The 14,849-nt window shown below is 48.4% G+C and overlaps 1 protein-coding gene across 1 annotated transcript in view; it reads left to right on the top strand.

The window, feature by feature from the left end:
• Positions 1-3,304: 3,304 nt before the first annotated feature.
• Cfap77 (cilia and flagella associated protein 77) overlaps positions 3,305-14,849 on the top strand; it is a 122,739-nt gene continuing 111,194 nt past the window's right edge. Inside the window, 1 exon segment of the mRNA NM_001127563.1 lies at positions 3,305-3,530. Within this exon segment, the coding sequence (NP_001121035.1) occupies positions 3,336-3,530 (195 nt within the window). The 5' untranslated portion in view covers positions 3,305-3,335.

Below are 14,849 nucleotides of genomic sequence, written 5' to 3'. Positions count from 1 at the left end.
GGGCGCATGCGTAGTTGCCTACCTATGTTCCTGCCGTAATGTATAGGATAGAGAAAAAGTGTGTCCTAATTAAGCAAGCCAGGCAAATCCCAGCCCTCCAGAAGCAGAGGAGGTATATGTGAGTTCGAAGCAAGCCTGATCTACATAGCGAATCTGAAGTCAGTCTACAGTGAGACCCTGTCTTAAAAAAAAAAACTCCAAAATTTAACTTATAAGAAAAAGCAGCCCGGTGGTGGTAGCACACGCCTTTAATCCCAGCACTTGGAGGCAGAGGCAGGTATATCTCAAAGCCTGGTCCAGGACAGCCAAGGCTACACAGAGAAACCCCATCTCGAAAAGAAAAAAATAAGTCAAAAAGTAATTGGGCCATCAAATTATCAAATTAGAGCTAATATCACCCGAACGTTAAGCTTTTTGTGTGGTGGTCATAAAAGTCGAAAGACTTTCTCTTGTTTGAGATAGGATCTCCTGTAGCCTGGGTGCCTTCAAACACACCATGAACTTCTCTGCCTCTACGTTCAGAACTGAGATAACAGGCAGATACCACCACACCAGGTTTTTTATTGTGCTGAGGACAGATCCCAGGGCCTAATAGATGTTGAACAAGCACTCTACCAACTGAGCTATATAGCAGCCTAAAAGCCATAAGTTTTATTCTTTACTCTTACAAGAATCCTATGTCGTAGGTATCTTTATTAGGTAATACTGTCTCAGTCCCATTTTGTAGTGGGAAAACTTGAGGCTTTTGGCAAGTTGGTAAGATGATTTATCTGGCCCAGGGATACAATCCATGCTTTCCCCTCTACTTTGCCATTCTCCTTCAAACTACTGTGACTTTCTCTGTGTGAGCTGTTAAGCATCTTTCATTTAAATGGGCTGGAGATATGGTTTAGTGGTTAAGAGCACTTACTGCTTTTCCAGAGGACCCAGGTTCAGTTCCCAGAACCTATAAGGTGCCCTACAACTGCTCATAACTCCAGTTCTAGGGGATCCAATGCCCTCTTCTGATGTCCTCATGCACCAGGTATAGACACATGGTGCATATACCACATGCAGGCAAAACTTTCGTATACATTCAAAAAATCTTTTAAAAAGCACAATTGGCCAGCTGAAGTAACAAATGCCTGTAATCCCAGCATGTGTAAGGCTGAGGCAGGAGGATCACAGGTTTGGGTTACATAGTGAAGCAGCCTGGGAAAACCGTAAGTAGACACACTGCATCCCTGCAGGTCTGTGTCAAGCCTTGTCTGAGCAGCTGGACGTCTATGTTGTCTGCTTTGGCACTGACAGTGTCCACTGATGGTAGGCAAAGCCTTGGAGTTCATATTGGTTGTCAGTGCATCTTGCTCCGAGGTGAACTCAGAGTCTTGTGGAAGTGGGTATTTTTGTGTTTAATGTTGAAGGTGGAACAATGAACTCACATATACGGCATGCACTGAGGCATAGACTTTCACGTAGGCCGAAATCCATATGCGTACAATAAAAGGGAGCATTTTACAGAAATAATTCTTTTTTATTTTAATTTTATGTGCATTGGCATTTTGCCTGCACGTGTCTGTGAAGGTGTCAGATCCCCTGGAATTAGAGTCACAGGCAGTTGTTGTGAGCTGCCATGTGGGTGCTGGGCATTGAAACCAGGTCCTCTGGAAGAGCAGGCAGTACTCTTAACCATTGAGCCTCCAAAAAGAATTCTTATTTTTTCATATGGACTGCATAATAGACATCATTACTGCACCATGTTACAATCCATGAGCGTGGAGCTGGAGGAGAGCTTATTGGTTAAGAACACTTGTTTGCCTTGCAGAGGACCCAGCACTATACCGAGGCTCACAAACATCCATTGCTCTGGTTCCAGAGCATCCAGAATCCTCTTCTGACTTCCGCAGGCATCAGGCAGACATAGATGCATTAACACATGTGCTGACAAATATACTCATACACATAAATCTGTAAAGAGTCTTTATAACAGAGCTGTGGACTTGCAAAGCTTCATTACACATCTTTTTTTTTTCTTCTGGAGCTGGGGACCGAACCCAGGGCCTTGCACTTGCTAGGCAAATGCTCTACCACTGAGCTAAATCCCCAACCCCTTTATTACACATCTTTAATCCAGCCCTCAGGCATCGGAGGCAAATGGATCTCTGAGTTCCAGGCCAGTGAGGGCTGCACAGTGACAACCCTCTCCTAATCAGTAGCCATGGTGAGGACCTGGTCATATCCCAAAGTGCCCTTGACAGTTAATGGTTGTTGGGGGGCAAGGAGGACTTTATGTCCTAGTGTAAGTCACCCTCTCCTATGCTTAGGTCAGCAGCCTTAACTGAATTCAGTGGGGCACAAAATGATACCTGAGAGTGGAAGAGGGACTTGCTGACCAGAAGGGTTCAGCAACTGGGGAGAGGAATAAGGAGATGGTATGAACACAGCTCGTCATGCTTACGCATGAAATTGTTAAATGGTTTTTAAAATGCCCCAAGAGAAAATGCCTTCGATACAGGTTGAAATCTTCAGGGTCTACAGTGGTTCGCCTTGAATGAGAATGGTGTCATCTATTTAAACAGTTGTTTTCCAGTTGGTGGAGATGTTTGGAGAGGTCTAGAGGTATGGCCTTCCTGGAGTAGGTCACTGGGGTTTCAAAGTCTCCTGCTATTTCCAGTGTTCTCTCCCTCTCCCTCCCTCCCTCCTGCATGATTGGGGAGTTCAGGATGTGAGGTCTCAGAAACCTTTTCTAGCCACCATACCAGCCTGCCACAGGGGACCCGTATCCCTTTAGAACCATAAGCAGGAATAAACTCTTCCTTCTCTAGTTGTTCCTTGTCCTGGTGTTTTATCACAGAGGGAGAGGGAGAGGGGGAAGGAACTGTGACTAGAGTGGGGTAGTTAGAGGGAGGGTGTAAGCCAAGGATAAACCTCTTTTCTTTTAACACAACCTAGATTCGATTCTTGGGTTTTTCCATATGGACTCGAGACAAGTCTAAAAGGTCTCTGTGGTTGCTAAGAATTTCTGGAAAGAAAACCGGAAGCTCCTGAGCTGTTGGCGTCCTGTCGCCAAGGAGACGGGACATTCCATTTCTCTGAAAGGGGTAGTCTAGACACTCTTCCCTGTCTCAATCTGCAGCGAGGTGCCCAAATCTCTCCGAAGAACTGGCGGCGTTTAAGCGTTCGACGGAGGCTCCGCAGGTGGGCGCGCTCTGCTCCGGAGTCTGCTTTGCCACGGGGTACACCCCAGGGTCCCCGTGGTGCAGCCCGGAGCGCGCGCACGCTCGGGGCTGGGGTCCTCAGACAGCGCAGAACTCTGTGGACTTTGCAGCCAGGGTCTGATCCCGGAGACCCCCAGGATGCCTGACCCGGGGAAACCCCGGAAAGACCTCTCGCGATGGAAGAAGAAGAAGCAGCCCGTGCACCGCACGGTCAGCCAGATCTGCCCGCCGCCCCGACGGCCGCTGACGGTGGTCGACATCCGCCCGGGCATGGAGAACGAAAGGCTGGGGGTCGTGCGTGACTCCATGTTTCAGAACCCGCTCATTGTCAAGGTGAGCGCCCGGGCGCGATCGTCCCCTCCGCGGGCACCGACGCCGCCGATGGTTTCCGGCTGCTGAACCCCCTGTCCTCAGGGCCCAGGGTTTGGGCGCAGTGTTGGAAACTTGCTCTGGGGTGGAACAGGCCTGGACTCTCTGCAGTCGTAGCCGGTCCCTGAACCTCAGGAACCTCTGTGTCTCAAGTGGCACACGTTAGTGGGGTCTTTCCCCACGACTTGGAAAGACTATGGATAGAGCAATATCTACGGGGCTCGATCTACCCGCAGGGTGATAGATCTCAGGTACCCATCCTTGCCCTTGCCACCCAAGACCCACCTTCCCCAGCACCTCTGGTCTACAATGCAGCAGGTGCTCTGGGACTCTCGCGGAAGCATCACATCACCACCCTAAGTGTGTCGGGATGTGGGATCCAAACCCCTCTAGGAGACAGGGCTGGCACTCGCGTGGGAGCAGCGTTTATAGACGGATCACTTTCCCTTTCAGTGCCAGTTCCCCGCACCTTTGTTTGTTTTCCTGCCTGCCTGAAAACTACACGTGGCGGTGGACTCTTTACGCGCGGGGAGACAGAAAAAGTAAAGTTGAAGTTTAGTGGAGCAAATTTATATTGTGCCGCTAGAGGGCAGTATGCTTCTAAAAATGAGCTCGGTTTCCCAGGTTCCGGAGAGGGATGGGCGCGCTGATGGTTTCTCTGACTATAGGCAGACTTATATAATTAGAACTTTCTGGGCTAATTAAAGCTCCTCGGAGGATAGAATCTAGATACAGTGAACCCGTGCAGCAGCATTCTTAGCACTGGCCCTCTGAGTTGTCTCTACAGTGGAATAGGTCTTGCTTACTTCTTCGATTACTAATCTCAGCAGGGACCTGGGACAGACAGTTGGAATTCATTGCCTTAGGCCAAGGAGAAAATCAAGTACCGCCTATCAATGGCAGTACTAATAATTTTCCAACATTACTTCTATCTATCTATCTATCTATCTATCTATCTATCTATCTATCTATCTATCTATCTATCTATATCCCAAATGCTGCCCTCCTCTCACCTCTGTCCTCCCTCCAAGAGTTCCTCCCTTACCCCTCCCCTCTGAGAGGGCATTCCCCGTCCCCGCTGTTATCCTCCTGACCTGGTGCATCTAGTCCAACATCGCTTTAAGCAGGTGTCACTAGTGTGCAGCTCCTTTCCACTTAAATATGAGAGGAAGGGCATTATAGAGTCACTTCCACAGTGAATTCTTCGGTAACGTTCATACCAGGTGACACATATATATGTATATCTGCATTCACTTGTATATATGTCTAGCACACACATGTGTTATATATTTCTCACTATATGTTTAGCATTTGTACGTAGATGTATAAACTACAATGCGTGTCAATACAACATGTGAATACCGCCCCTCTTCCCCTTTGCTTTCTCCCTGGCTGTAATGAATGACAGCATTTGGCCTGTAGGTGGCGCTAACTTGACAGCCTTCAGGAGGAATTCCATCCTTGTTTCTGGAAGAGAGTTTAGGAATGATCTTTTTTTTTTTCTTTTCTTTTCTTTTCTTTCCTTTTCTTTTCTTTTTTTTTTTAAAATGGGTGATGATTGATCCACCAATGGGGTTCTGTTTTCAGGCTGTCCTGGTCCCTGATCCCTGGTCCCACCAATAGCAGGGGCCCCGTGTTAACACTCTTTGTGACAGGGCTTGGGACACTCTTACAAGTAGCAGCAGGGGGCAGTCTTTTCCTCCAGTTGTTCTTGGTGTTGGAAGCTCAGCTAGCTGTTAGGATGTCCGCATTCAATATTTGCCTCTTCCTGTAAGATCTTCCATCAAAACTCAGCCAGTATAAAAGTTGGCAGAGAGAGAGAATGTGAAAAGGAAGCCGGCTACTCCCTGTTGCCTCTTCTAAACCAGTGCATAGGGAAATGTCTGCAAGGTTTGACGCCAGGTTCCGGCAGAGATGGCTTAAAAGCCATGCCTAAAAGCCCAACACAGCTTTCTCTATGTAAAGAAAAATTGAATTCTGAAACATGGGGTGGGGGAGATTTAAAGAAAATGGAAATATTAAAGGTAGTTAGGGTTCCAGAACATTTAATATATATATATATACATATATATATATATATATATTTGTACAAATGTCTTGCTATTTTGATTGAGCTTGACTTGTAGGATCCAGTTTTGCTGGCCCCACTGTTGGGGTGAATAGCTTCCTCATCATGTGGGTGCTTCTGGGTCTGGGTGTCTTTGGGGAATACTGGGAACTGAGGTGTATGTTAGCTTATCTGTTCCTGAGCCTGAAGCAGTACATCTCTATGAGAGGAATCCCACACCCCGAAATGTTTATCCTACCATATGGGGGGGGGGGCTGTTGTGCACATTGAGTCTCCTCATGGATAGGTCTCTTGTTTGTTTCTCCTCCTCCTCCTCCTCCTCTCCCTCCTCCTCCTTCGTTTTCGACTTCAAATGCCGAGACATTGACTGAACAAACCCAATCTTCTTATTTTCCACCCGTGGAATTTACCAGGATGTATCTGCCTCAGTTATTAAAACACATCACATATCTTCATGAAGCCACAGCAACCAGAGGAAAAGGGGGAAACCTCAGATTTGCTAGCAGGTGTTTTAGCCATAAACACTCAGCAGCTGCTCATGTCCTGAAACCCAGGCCAACTGCTGACTTAATAGCCATTAATTGAGTCAAGATGGTGTCTTATGCAACCACAAAAATAATGTAAATAGTTTTCATTGGCAGGGGCTTCTCTATTGTCAAGTGATGTGCAGCCAGCCAGCTCTCCTTCCTGTGCAACTCTTTGGGAAGCCTAAAATTAAATTGGGAAAGAACCCAGCTTCCCCCTGCTTGGTTCTCATTTCCCTAGAATCCGGAGACTCAACATAGAATCCTGCCACAGTAGCCTTCGAGGCTCCCTCACAAAACCTGTCAGAGCATACCCTTCCCACCACAGCAACTTGGCTGATATCCTGTCAATACAATTACGGGGAGAGACTGCACAGTTTGCTCCGCTGACGGCTTTGAATCTTCTGTCACCCCAGAGAGGCAGGCTGCAGTACAGGGGCGGGATTGATTGAATCCAGCACCCTCAGAATGTGTGAATGATCAGGGCCCCTGATTTTTTTCATAATTTATTACCGACTTTGTTTTTTTGTTCCTGAGGGGGTTTATGTCACAAATAAGAAGAGCATACATTTGTAAAATAAAGTCATAGAATCAAGCATTTGAGGCTAGAAGGAAGTTTGCTGACATCAATGTATCTCCTTTTGGGAGGCTTAGGGAGGCCTCCAACCAGGGAAAACACTCATCTGGGCTGCTCCTGTGACCTGGTGTCTGGTCTCCTGACTTACAACCTCATGCTATTTTGGCCACAAGCCATAACTAATTAATCAAGGGTGACCCACGGTTGTCACATCCTGTATAACAGGCAGTCGGAAGTGTTCACAGATGAATCTGATTCCAGCATTGTCTCACTCAGCATCTCTGCGGAAGTGATCAATACTTTCTTAGGACTTGACAAGAGTGAAGAACTAACTTCTTAAGTGTTTATTAGACGCCTAGGGCCATCCTAAGCTGGGGTGTGGGGGGAAGCATAGAAACAAGTTCAAAACTCAGCCCCTGCCTACGGAGACTTGACTACTTAGGGTTTACCTGAAGAGATGAGGTCCACACATAGAGACACAGCCACACATAGAATCATGCGTACAGGCATATAGGCACACAGAGATACAAACAGGGAGACACACACGTGACAAAACACAGGCACACATACACAGTAAGTCAGGCAATGTCACAGGTCACCTCCTCTGAGATTTCCAGTGAACTACAAGCCCAGAACATTCCGTTTTGAGGAGAGGGAGCCCAAGGTAGGTCCGTGTCAGGGGTGAGGAGACTGGAGAAGCCAGCCCGCTGTGGATAGATGCTCTACCCTTCCGGAGAGTCTGAGCATTGGGGCCGTTCACTCTGACTCAAGTTCTAGTTCCTAGGACTCAGTGCTGCGCTGTTATCATTACCAGCACAGGAAGTGTTTATCCAGAGCAAGTGTGTTCAAATTGGATGCTCTACAAAGCCAGGCAGGCGCACCAAGCCCACTAATAGCCTAACATCGCTAATAAATATTAATGCTGGCGACCGTAAGCACAGAGACAGAGATGGGCATTAGGAAGGCAGGCTGGCCAAAGCCGAGTTGCACAAAGATACCCATGTTTTCATTACATGGTGGGGAAAGACTGTGTGCGGTTTGTCTGCCAAAGAGAATATGGCTGTGATCGCTTGGGTCCTTTACATTCAATTACAGTGTAATAGGAGGAAATGAAATGTTAGAGGGGAATTAAAAACTATCCTGTGGAACAGCCTGGGCAGGATGCACTGCCGTGGGTTTATCCATCTTGCTCTCTCAGTTCCTCCCTCCTCCCCATCCTCCCCTTTCTTACCCTTCTCCTCCCCTTGCCCCTCCTCCCCTTTCTCCCTCTTCTCCTCTTCCTTCTGCTCCTTCCTTTCCCTCTTCCCCTCCTCCCTCTCCCTCCTCCTCATTCTTTTATGTGTGCAACTGCGTGTGTCTTTATGATTGTGCACACCCATGTTTGTGTTGAGTGTGTATGTTCAGAGGCCAGAGGTCAACTTCAGGTGTTTGTTTCTCAGAAGCCACCCACCTTGTGTTTTTGAGACAGGATTTTACTAGCCTGGAACTCATCAGGTAGGCTAAGCTGGCTGGCCAGGGAGCCCCCGCAAATCACCCATCTCCACCTCCCGAGAGCCAGGATTTCAATCTCGAGCCACCTTGTCTTTTAAAAAGCATGGCTGTCGGGGTTGGGGATTTAGCTCAGTGGTAGAGCGCTTGCCTAGCAAACGCAAGGCCCTGGGTTCAGTACCCAGCTCCGAAAAAAAGAAAAAAAAAAAAAAAAGCATGGCTGTCCCCTTTCTTGTTTTAAATAAAAGCCTTCTTCTGGCTGGCTGATGCCCAGTCTCATCCCTCAGGGGCTGGAGAATGAGGTTCCGGTTTCTGGACTGGCTCCTCACTGCCCTGGCCTAGCTGCATGGCCACCTCTTAGCACAAGGAGGCGCTAGAATGAAGAGGAGACTTCAGAACCGGGCTGTTCCTACCGAACCCAGCCAGCCTGTGATCATGTGACCCTCAGAACAATGCTGGGGCGTGAAGGAAAGCTGTTCCTTTAGGGAGAACTCTGAGACCTCTCAGGACAAGTTCGAGGTCACTCCCTAACACCGATGGGGACGCTTTGGACCCAGTTGTTGCTGTGTAAGTCAGGCTCGTCTGTATTTTATTTGTGTGGTGATCAGAGGACACCCTTCAGGACTCAGTCCTCTTTTTCCCCGTGTGGGTTCCGGGAACAGAACTCAAGTTGTCGTGTTTGCACCGGAAGTGGTGACTCAGTAGGGTGCTGATCTCAGGCCTCAAAACCTGTTTTCTATTACAGTGGTTTTCAAACCATTCTAGGGTTTCCAGAAGCTTTCGAGATCTCATTGAAGGACTGATTCTGTTTTTAAAATGTATCTAGACTGGGGGTGTGGAGTTGTCCCGGGTGTGTGCGAATTCCTGATTCCTACTCCAGTCTCACAAAATAAGTAGATACCAATCATTCACTCGAATCACCCCCGGTTTTAAAACAAACACCATTAGCTGCACCCTCACGAGATGCTGATATGGACTCCCTCAGTGTGCCTTGCCATCTCACTCTGGACTGTTGGAGGTGCACTCCTGTTTGGGATGCCTATACCTGTGTCTCACCTACAGGAGACTGGGCCTTTCCCGATCTGAGACGTTCCATTCTTGAGGGGAAAGTGCCACAGAGCTTTGTCCTGACCTTTGACATGTGAACCTGTTAAACGATGGGCCTGCTGCACTCTTCCTCCTCCCTAGTGGCCTTCAGGATGGATGGACAAAACCAAGGGGGGCTCAGCACTTCGAATGTGCGGCCTCTGGCAGGCTTTTAGCAAAGACAGTAACCGCTGAATCTCTCATTGTTTGCTACTGCAAACAAACGTCAAGGAAACTAACCTCCCAAGCACGGGTTGGCCACTGGTTACAGTTCAACTCTAAATGCAAACGTCCCCTGGTTCCTCTTTAAAGTTCATCCATCTGTGCAAATGAGGCCTCTTTGGACAATTCCAGCTTGGCTGGGCAGATATGAAACTTCAGCTCCCTCATGAGGAAAAGGCCAGCAGAGTGGCTTCGAACCAACAAACCCCAGCCTTCTGCCACCCCTGGTGAGTAGGGGTGGAGCTTACCTCTGAGACGAGAGTTGGTACCTGTTCACGGGAGAGTCTTGAGGATCAGCAGGTTGTGACTAGCCATGGGTGTCCTCAGAGGGCATGTTAAAAGCGAATGCTTGGTTTTGTGATCACAAACCCTTATGTTCCTTAAGGTAACTCTTGTGTCCTCAGCTGTTGATGTTAGGTAGGAGAATGCTCAAGGCTGGAGAGATGGCTCAGCGGTCCAGAGGACGTACCAGGAGCTCATAGAGGATCAAGGTTCGGTTCCCAGCACCCATATCAGGCAGCTCCGGGATCTGACTAACTCTTCTGATCTCAGGCACCTGCATACGTGTGGTGCCCATAAGCTCACACCGACACACACCCATACTGTTTTTAATCTGAAAATAACATTGAGTTTGTTGAGTCTAAACACAGGGAACTTACAATGAGACATGCTTGCCGAGTGCTTAGGTTGGTGTCACTGTGCGCTGTGATTGACAGCACTGTCACCCAGTCCATCTGTCACCCTACCACCCTAGAGCTGACAGTGCACCCTGCTTAAGCCTGGTGAAAACCATTACTGGGTTTTCCTTGCCTACGTGTCCAGGCTCTAACGAAGACTGGTTTAAATGCGATGCTGTGTCACAGAAACGATGACGTTGACACCGATGGTACTCAGCTCAGGCCAGTATCACTCAGTGGCGCGTCCAGGAGATCAACAGACTCCGGGCACTCACTCCTAGAGCCGTTTTGTTTGTTTGTTTGGTTTTTGGTTTTGGTTAGTGGAACAGGAGGAGGTGCTCAAGGCCCCCGATTAGTGGACGGACTAATCATGGATGCTATTCAGGTTGTCAAAATGTGAAACCAGACCCTCCCGACCTGCAGCAAGGGATCGGAATCTCTAAGTTCCAGGCTGAGAAAGCTCGAGCTAGAAGCCATGAGCAAAAGGCTGGCCCGTCTATAGCTCACCATAGCCTCTTGAAAACCTAATGTAATCTCAGGGAGACTCCCTTTCGTCTGTTTTCTTCCTTCCCCTTAGAGCTGCTTTTGTCTGCTGCTTGTCTGCCTCAATCCCTGCCCACATTACAATTTAAGAAAAAAAAATTTTTTTCAGCCATCTTACAGGTGGCTCAATAAACTCATTAAGAAAACTAATTAGCAGAGAGACCGGTTTGTTGAGCAATCACTGATTGGGGTATGAGCTTCACGACTCTGCCTTACCAACTCCCAGGATCCTATTTCACTCTGCATGAACGAAGATTTGAAACAGGATTGACGCAGGGTAGAAAAATTCGGCTCATAGTGGGCGGGCGCCGCACAGCAGAGCCTGCGGTTTCATTGTGACTCTAAATACCACATTTCAGGGAAGCAGGAATGGGCTTTATAAGGAAAACAGCTGTAATGGTCCACCCACTAATCTGAAGGCACATCAGGGGTGGGTCAAGAAACAGACAAGGGTCAGTGAGTCCAAAGGTCAGAACGGACAACACCCAGAAGGGGGAAGGGTCTGTCAAAAGGATTGCAGAAAATACGTAATGACCCGAAAAGAGGGAGTGTTGATCTTTTATAGGAACCAAACAATACATATCCAAGAGGCCGGCGAACTCAGAAGCATGCAAGCTGAGTCCTTTGTGTTGACCAGCATCCTTTGTGTCTTGTCTAAGAGATTAAAAGCTCACCCTAAGAAGCTCTGTGATTTCAAGTTGTGGATGGCCACACTGCTGCCGGGTGGCTGGTCATTCGTACGTGATGGTAGAACATTCAAGCTGGACTACCGTGCCAGAAAATGTACCAGTTTACAGATGCTGAGAAGTCCCAGCCTATCCCAAAGAGCATAGAGAGGGGCTGAGGCATCCACTCGGTGGTCTGCCAGTGGCTTTGTGGATTCATTTCTGTGGACCACAGTGAGTTAGGCCATGTCGCCACCTTAAGGTGCCATTGTTTGAATTCTGTCTAATTGCGCTTCTATTTTTCCTCGGCCTCCTGGCAGATCTTTTAAGAAGACAGACGCTGAGGGCTGGGGTAGAGGTCAGTGTGTGAACACTTGCTTAGCTTCTGAGACCCTGGGTTCCACTGTTAGCCCTGCAAAAATAAACAAAGCCAAACAACAATGGAGGTTTGTTTTTGTGGTGGTAGCATTTGAAATTACTAATTAATCCATCAGTCCGTGCGCACATGTTTATCGCCCTACACTGTGGAGACATGGCTGGAAACACAAGGGTTAAAGTTGTGTGTGTGTGGGGGCAACTGTCTTTATTGGGAAATCCCCAATCTTCAAAGATTGGAACCAAGTTTTTAAGGGCATTAAGAGAGGAGAGGAAAAAAAAAAAAGAGAGGAGAGGGAGGCCAAGGCACTATATTCAGAGGTTGAGGCAGGAGCGGAGAGCACAGTACAGCTGGGCTGGGTTATCCAGTGAGTTGGCCCTCAGGGGTATGGATGGGAGAGGGGGGCACCTGGGGAGAGTCCAGTCTGGGCAAGGACAGAGTTGTGCAGATGTTCCCGACGAGAAGGATGGAACCTCCACCCTGAGTCTGTTAAGGAGGTGACAGAAAATGACACGTGAATTCAACCGCTGCTTTAGCCACCGTCTCCTTTCTGAGCATGTGTATACCTCTGGCATAGGAGGGCTGGGTACAAGACCTTAGCCTTGCACTCACAGAGCTCACAGCCATAGGCAGAAGAAAGACAAGGAGCAACAGTAGAGGCCTAGAAGATACAGTAGGGGTAGACAGGACATGAAGGGTCTCTGCTCAGGGCTGCAGACAGCTGGAAGGGAAGGCGAGGGTTTGCAGGAGGATTAGGTGTGCGTGCTGGGGGCTGGAGCAGTGAGAACAGAGGTAGATTCTGAAGGCAGTTTGGGGACCTCTGTTAATTTTTTTTTCTTTCAGGTTTCATGTAGACAAGACTGGTCTTGAACTCACTATGTAGTCAAGGATGGCTTTGATTCTCCTACCTGATTCTCCTGCTTCTACCTCCTGAGTGCTCAATTCCAGGCTGCAAAGCTCAGTTTTAGTTGGGTGGGGATTGAACCCGGGGCGTCGTGCATGCCAGGTGAGCACTCTATAGACAGAGCCACGCTGACAGTACGAAATGATAGTTTCAGAAGTCATGCTCAGTAGCTTGGAAGAGGCCGTGTGCTAGTGAGTGAGGCCGAAGCTGGTGCTTCATTAGTCACTGGGTAAGTCAACTTTGACTGGAGGAGAAAAGTGTTTCAGGAGAGGGGATCGTATGTATGGTGTGGTGGGGTAAAGGGTACACGGGACAGTGACACTAGAGAGTCCTTTGTTCCTCTCCTGGCCATGTGTCATTCATTTACTAAGTATCACACAGTTCCTCTGATTTCCGTGTACCTGGCCACAGTGATGAGCTCATAGTCTACTTGTAAATCACTCACTGCTGTCAGTCCTGTTTCTTGCACTGAATTCCTCTTCCCCTGCAGTCACCCTGAGACCACACTAACTTTGCCTGCTCAGCTATTTGCCAAAGGTTATAATGTTATACCAAATGTCTGTCTACCAGGGGCGACTCCTAGGACAAGATAGCCATTGTCTCTGCACCAGACAATTCATGAGGCCTTGGAGAAGAAACAGTAAGCCCAGAGTTCTTCAGGACAAGGGTGATGAGGGACCTGTTACCAGGGGCTAGACCCACTTCTAGGCTTTTAAGACTGACCTTCTGAAAAGCGTGGGGTATCCGCATTGTGTTTAGGGACTCGTGAGAGGAGATTGTCCCAGGACAAGTATGAAGTTGTGTGAAAGCAGATTCAGGGACAATCTGGGGCCCTGGAGCAGAAGGAGGCCAGGGTGGCCACCATGAGCTTCTGGAGACAGAAAGGGTTAAGGTAAGGCTGTGCAGGAAGTCAAGGCCTGGAAAGACTCATAGAGTCCAAAGATAAGGGATAAAGGATGCAGAATCCAAAGGCCCCAGAGTCAGGTCCAGAAAGCAGCCAGAGTCCCAGCTATGCCTGGCAGCTGCAGTGATGGGGATTGGCCAACAGGTGACAGACAGGGACATATACATTTGCAGGTCGCTCTGCATTCTGATATCTCTTCTGGCTGGATATAGAGAACTAAATGATGGCAGGACACATGTCACATTGATGGCTTAGGGTCACAGTCTTCCCTCTGCTTCCCTTTTGCAAGTTCAACAAGCAAGTCTGAAATGCTTTGACATCTCCAACAATTTGAGAGAACCTTCTGGAGAGGTTCTGAGGGTCCCTTTGGGCTGAGCACTCTGGTTGCTTCCAAAGCTTTATAAACTGCCACTGAAGCTTTTTGCCTGCTCTGGAAGCTATGAACTCAGCGGGCATGAATTCAGAGGCTTAAGTAAATCTTTTAAGAACTCTTCTGACAAAAGGAAAGCAGGTGCCTACCCCGTGTTCCGAGCCCCTCTGCTTCCTTCAGCCTTGTAGCGGGATGCTCTGGGGTTTGGCTTCTTCTAAAGTGGGAGTTGTCAGGAGAGACTGAGCCCAGAGCCTGCAGCTCTTGGCTGGAGACCACTGGACCTGGTAACAACAGTACTTCAGGTAGGGGACTCCATGCTGAGCCAAACCGGCCCTTCGGACACATTTCGTACCTTGTGCCTTTGCAACAATCACAAATGTGGCCGTTCTACTGTTCCCATTTTACAGTAAGGAAGCTGAGGCTTACAGAGTTTGCATAACTCGATTAAAGTCAGAGGAGCTGGACTTCAAGCCAAAGTAGGGACTTGAAGCACCAGGCCACAACCAATGTATAAACCAAGCCAGAAGAATTTAGGGGCAGCAATGGCTGCAGTTTGTCAAGAGCCTCTCACGTGTTAAGTCATTCCCTCCCTTCCTCACTCCCTCCCTCCCTCTCTCCCATCCCTTTCTGCCGTGCTTATTAAGACTTTGAGGGGGGTATCATCAAGGCCTGTTGACCTGGTACAGTGGGTAAAGGCACTGTCACCAAGCCTGAAGGCCCAAGTTTGATCCCAGATGCCTGAGGGATAGAAAGAACTGATTTCCTCACGTTGTCTCTGACACACACACACACACACACACACACACACACACACACACACACGTATTGCCATCAAAGGTACAGTACCAACACAGTCCTGGCAGGTGACTGCATACTGCA

The sequence above is a fragment of the Rattus norvegicus genome, chromosome 3, assembly GCF_021556685.1.
Source record: "Rattus norvegicus strain SHRSP/BbbUtx chromosome 3, alternate assembly SHRSP_T2T, whole genome shotgun sequence".
NCBI classification, from domain to species: Eukaryota; Metazoa; Chordata; class Mammalia; order Rodentia; family Muridae; genus Rattus; species Rattus norvegicus.
The sequence above is the reverse complement of the archived record's forward strand: the minus strand, read 5'-3'. Positions and strand labels throughout refer to the sequence as shown.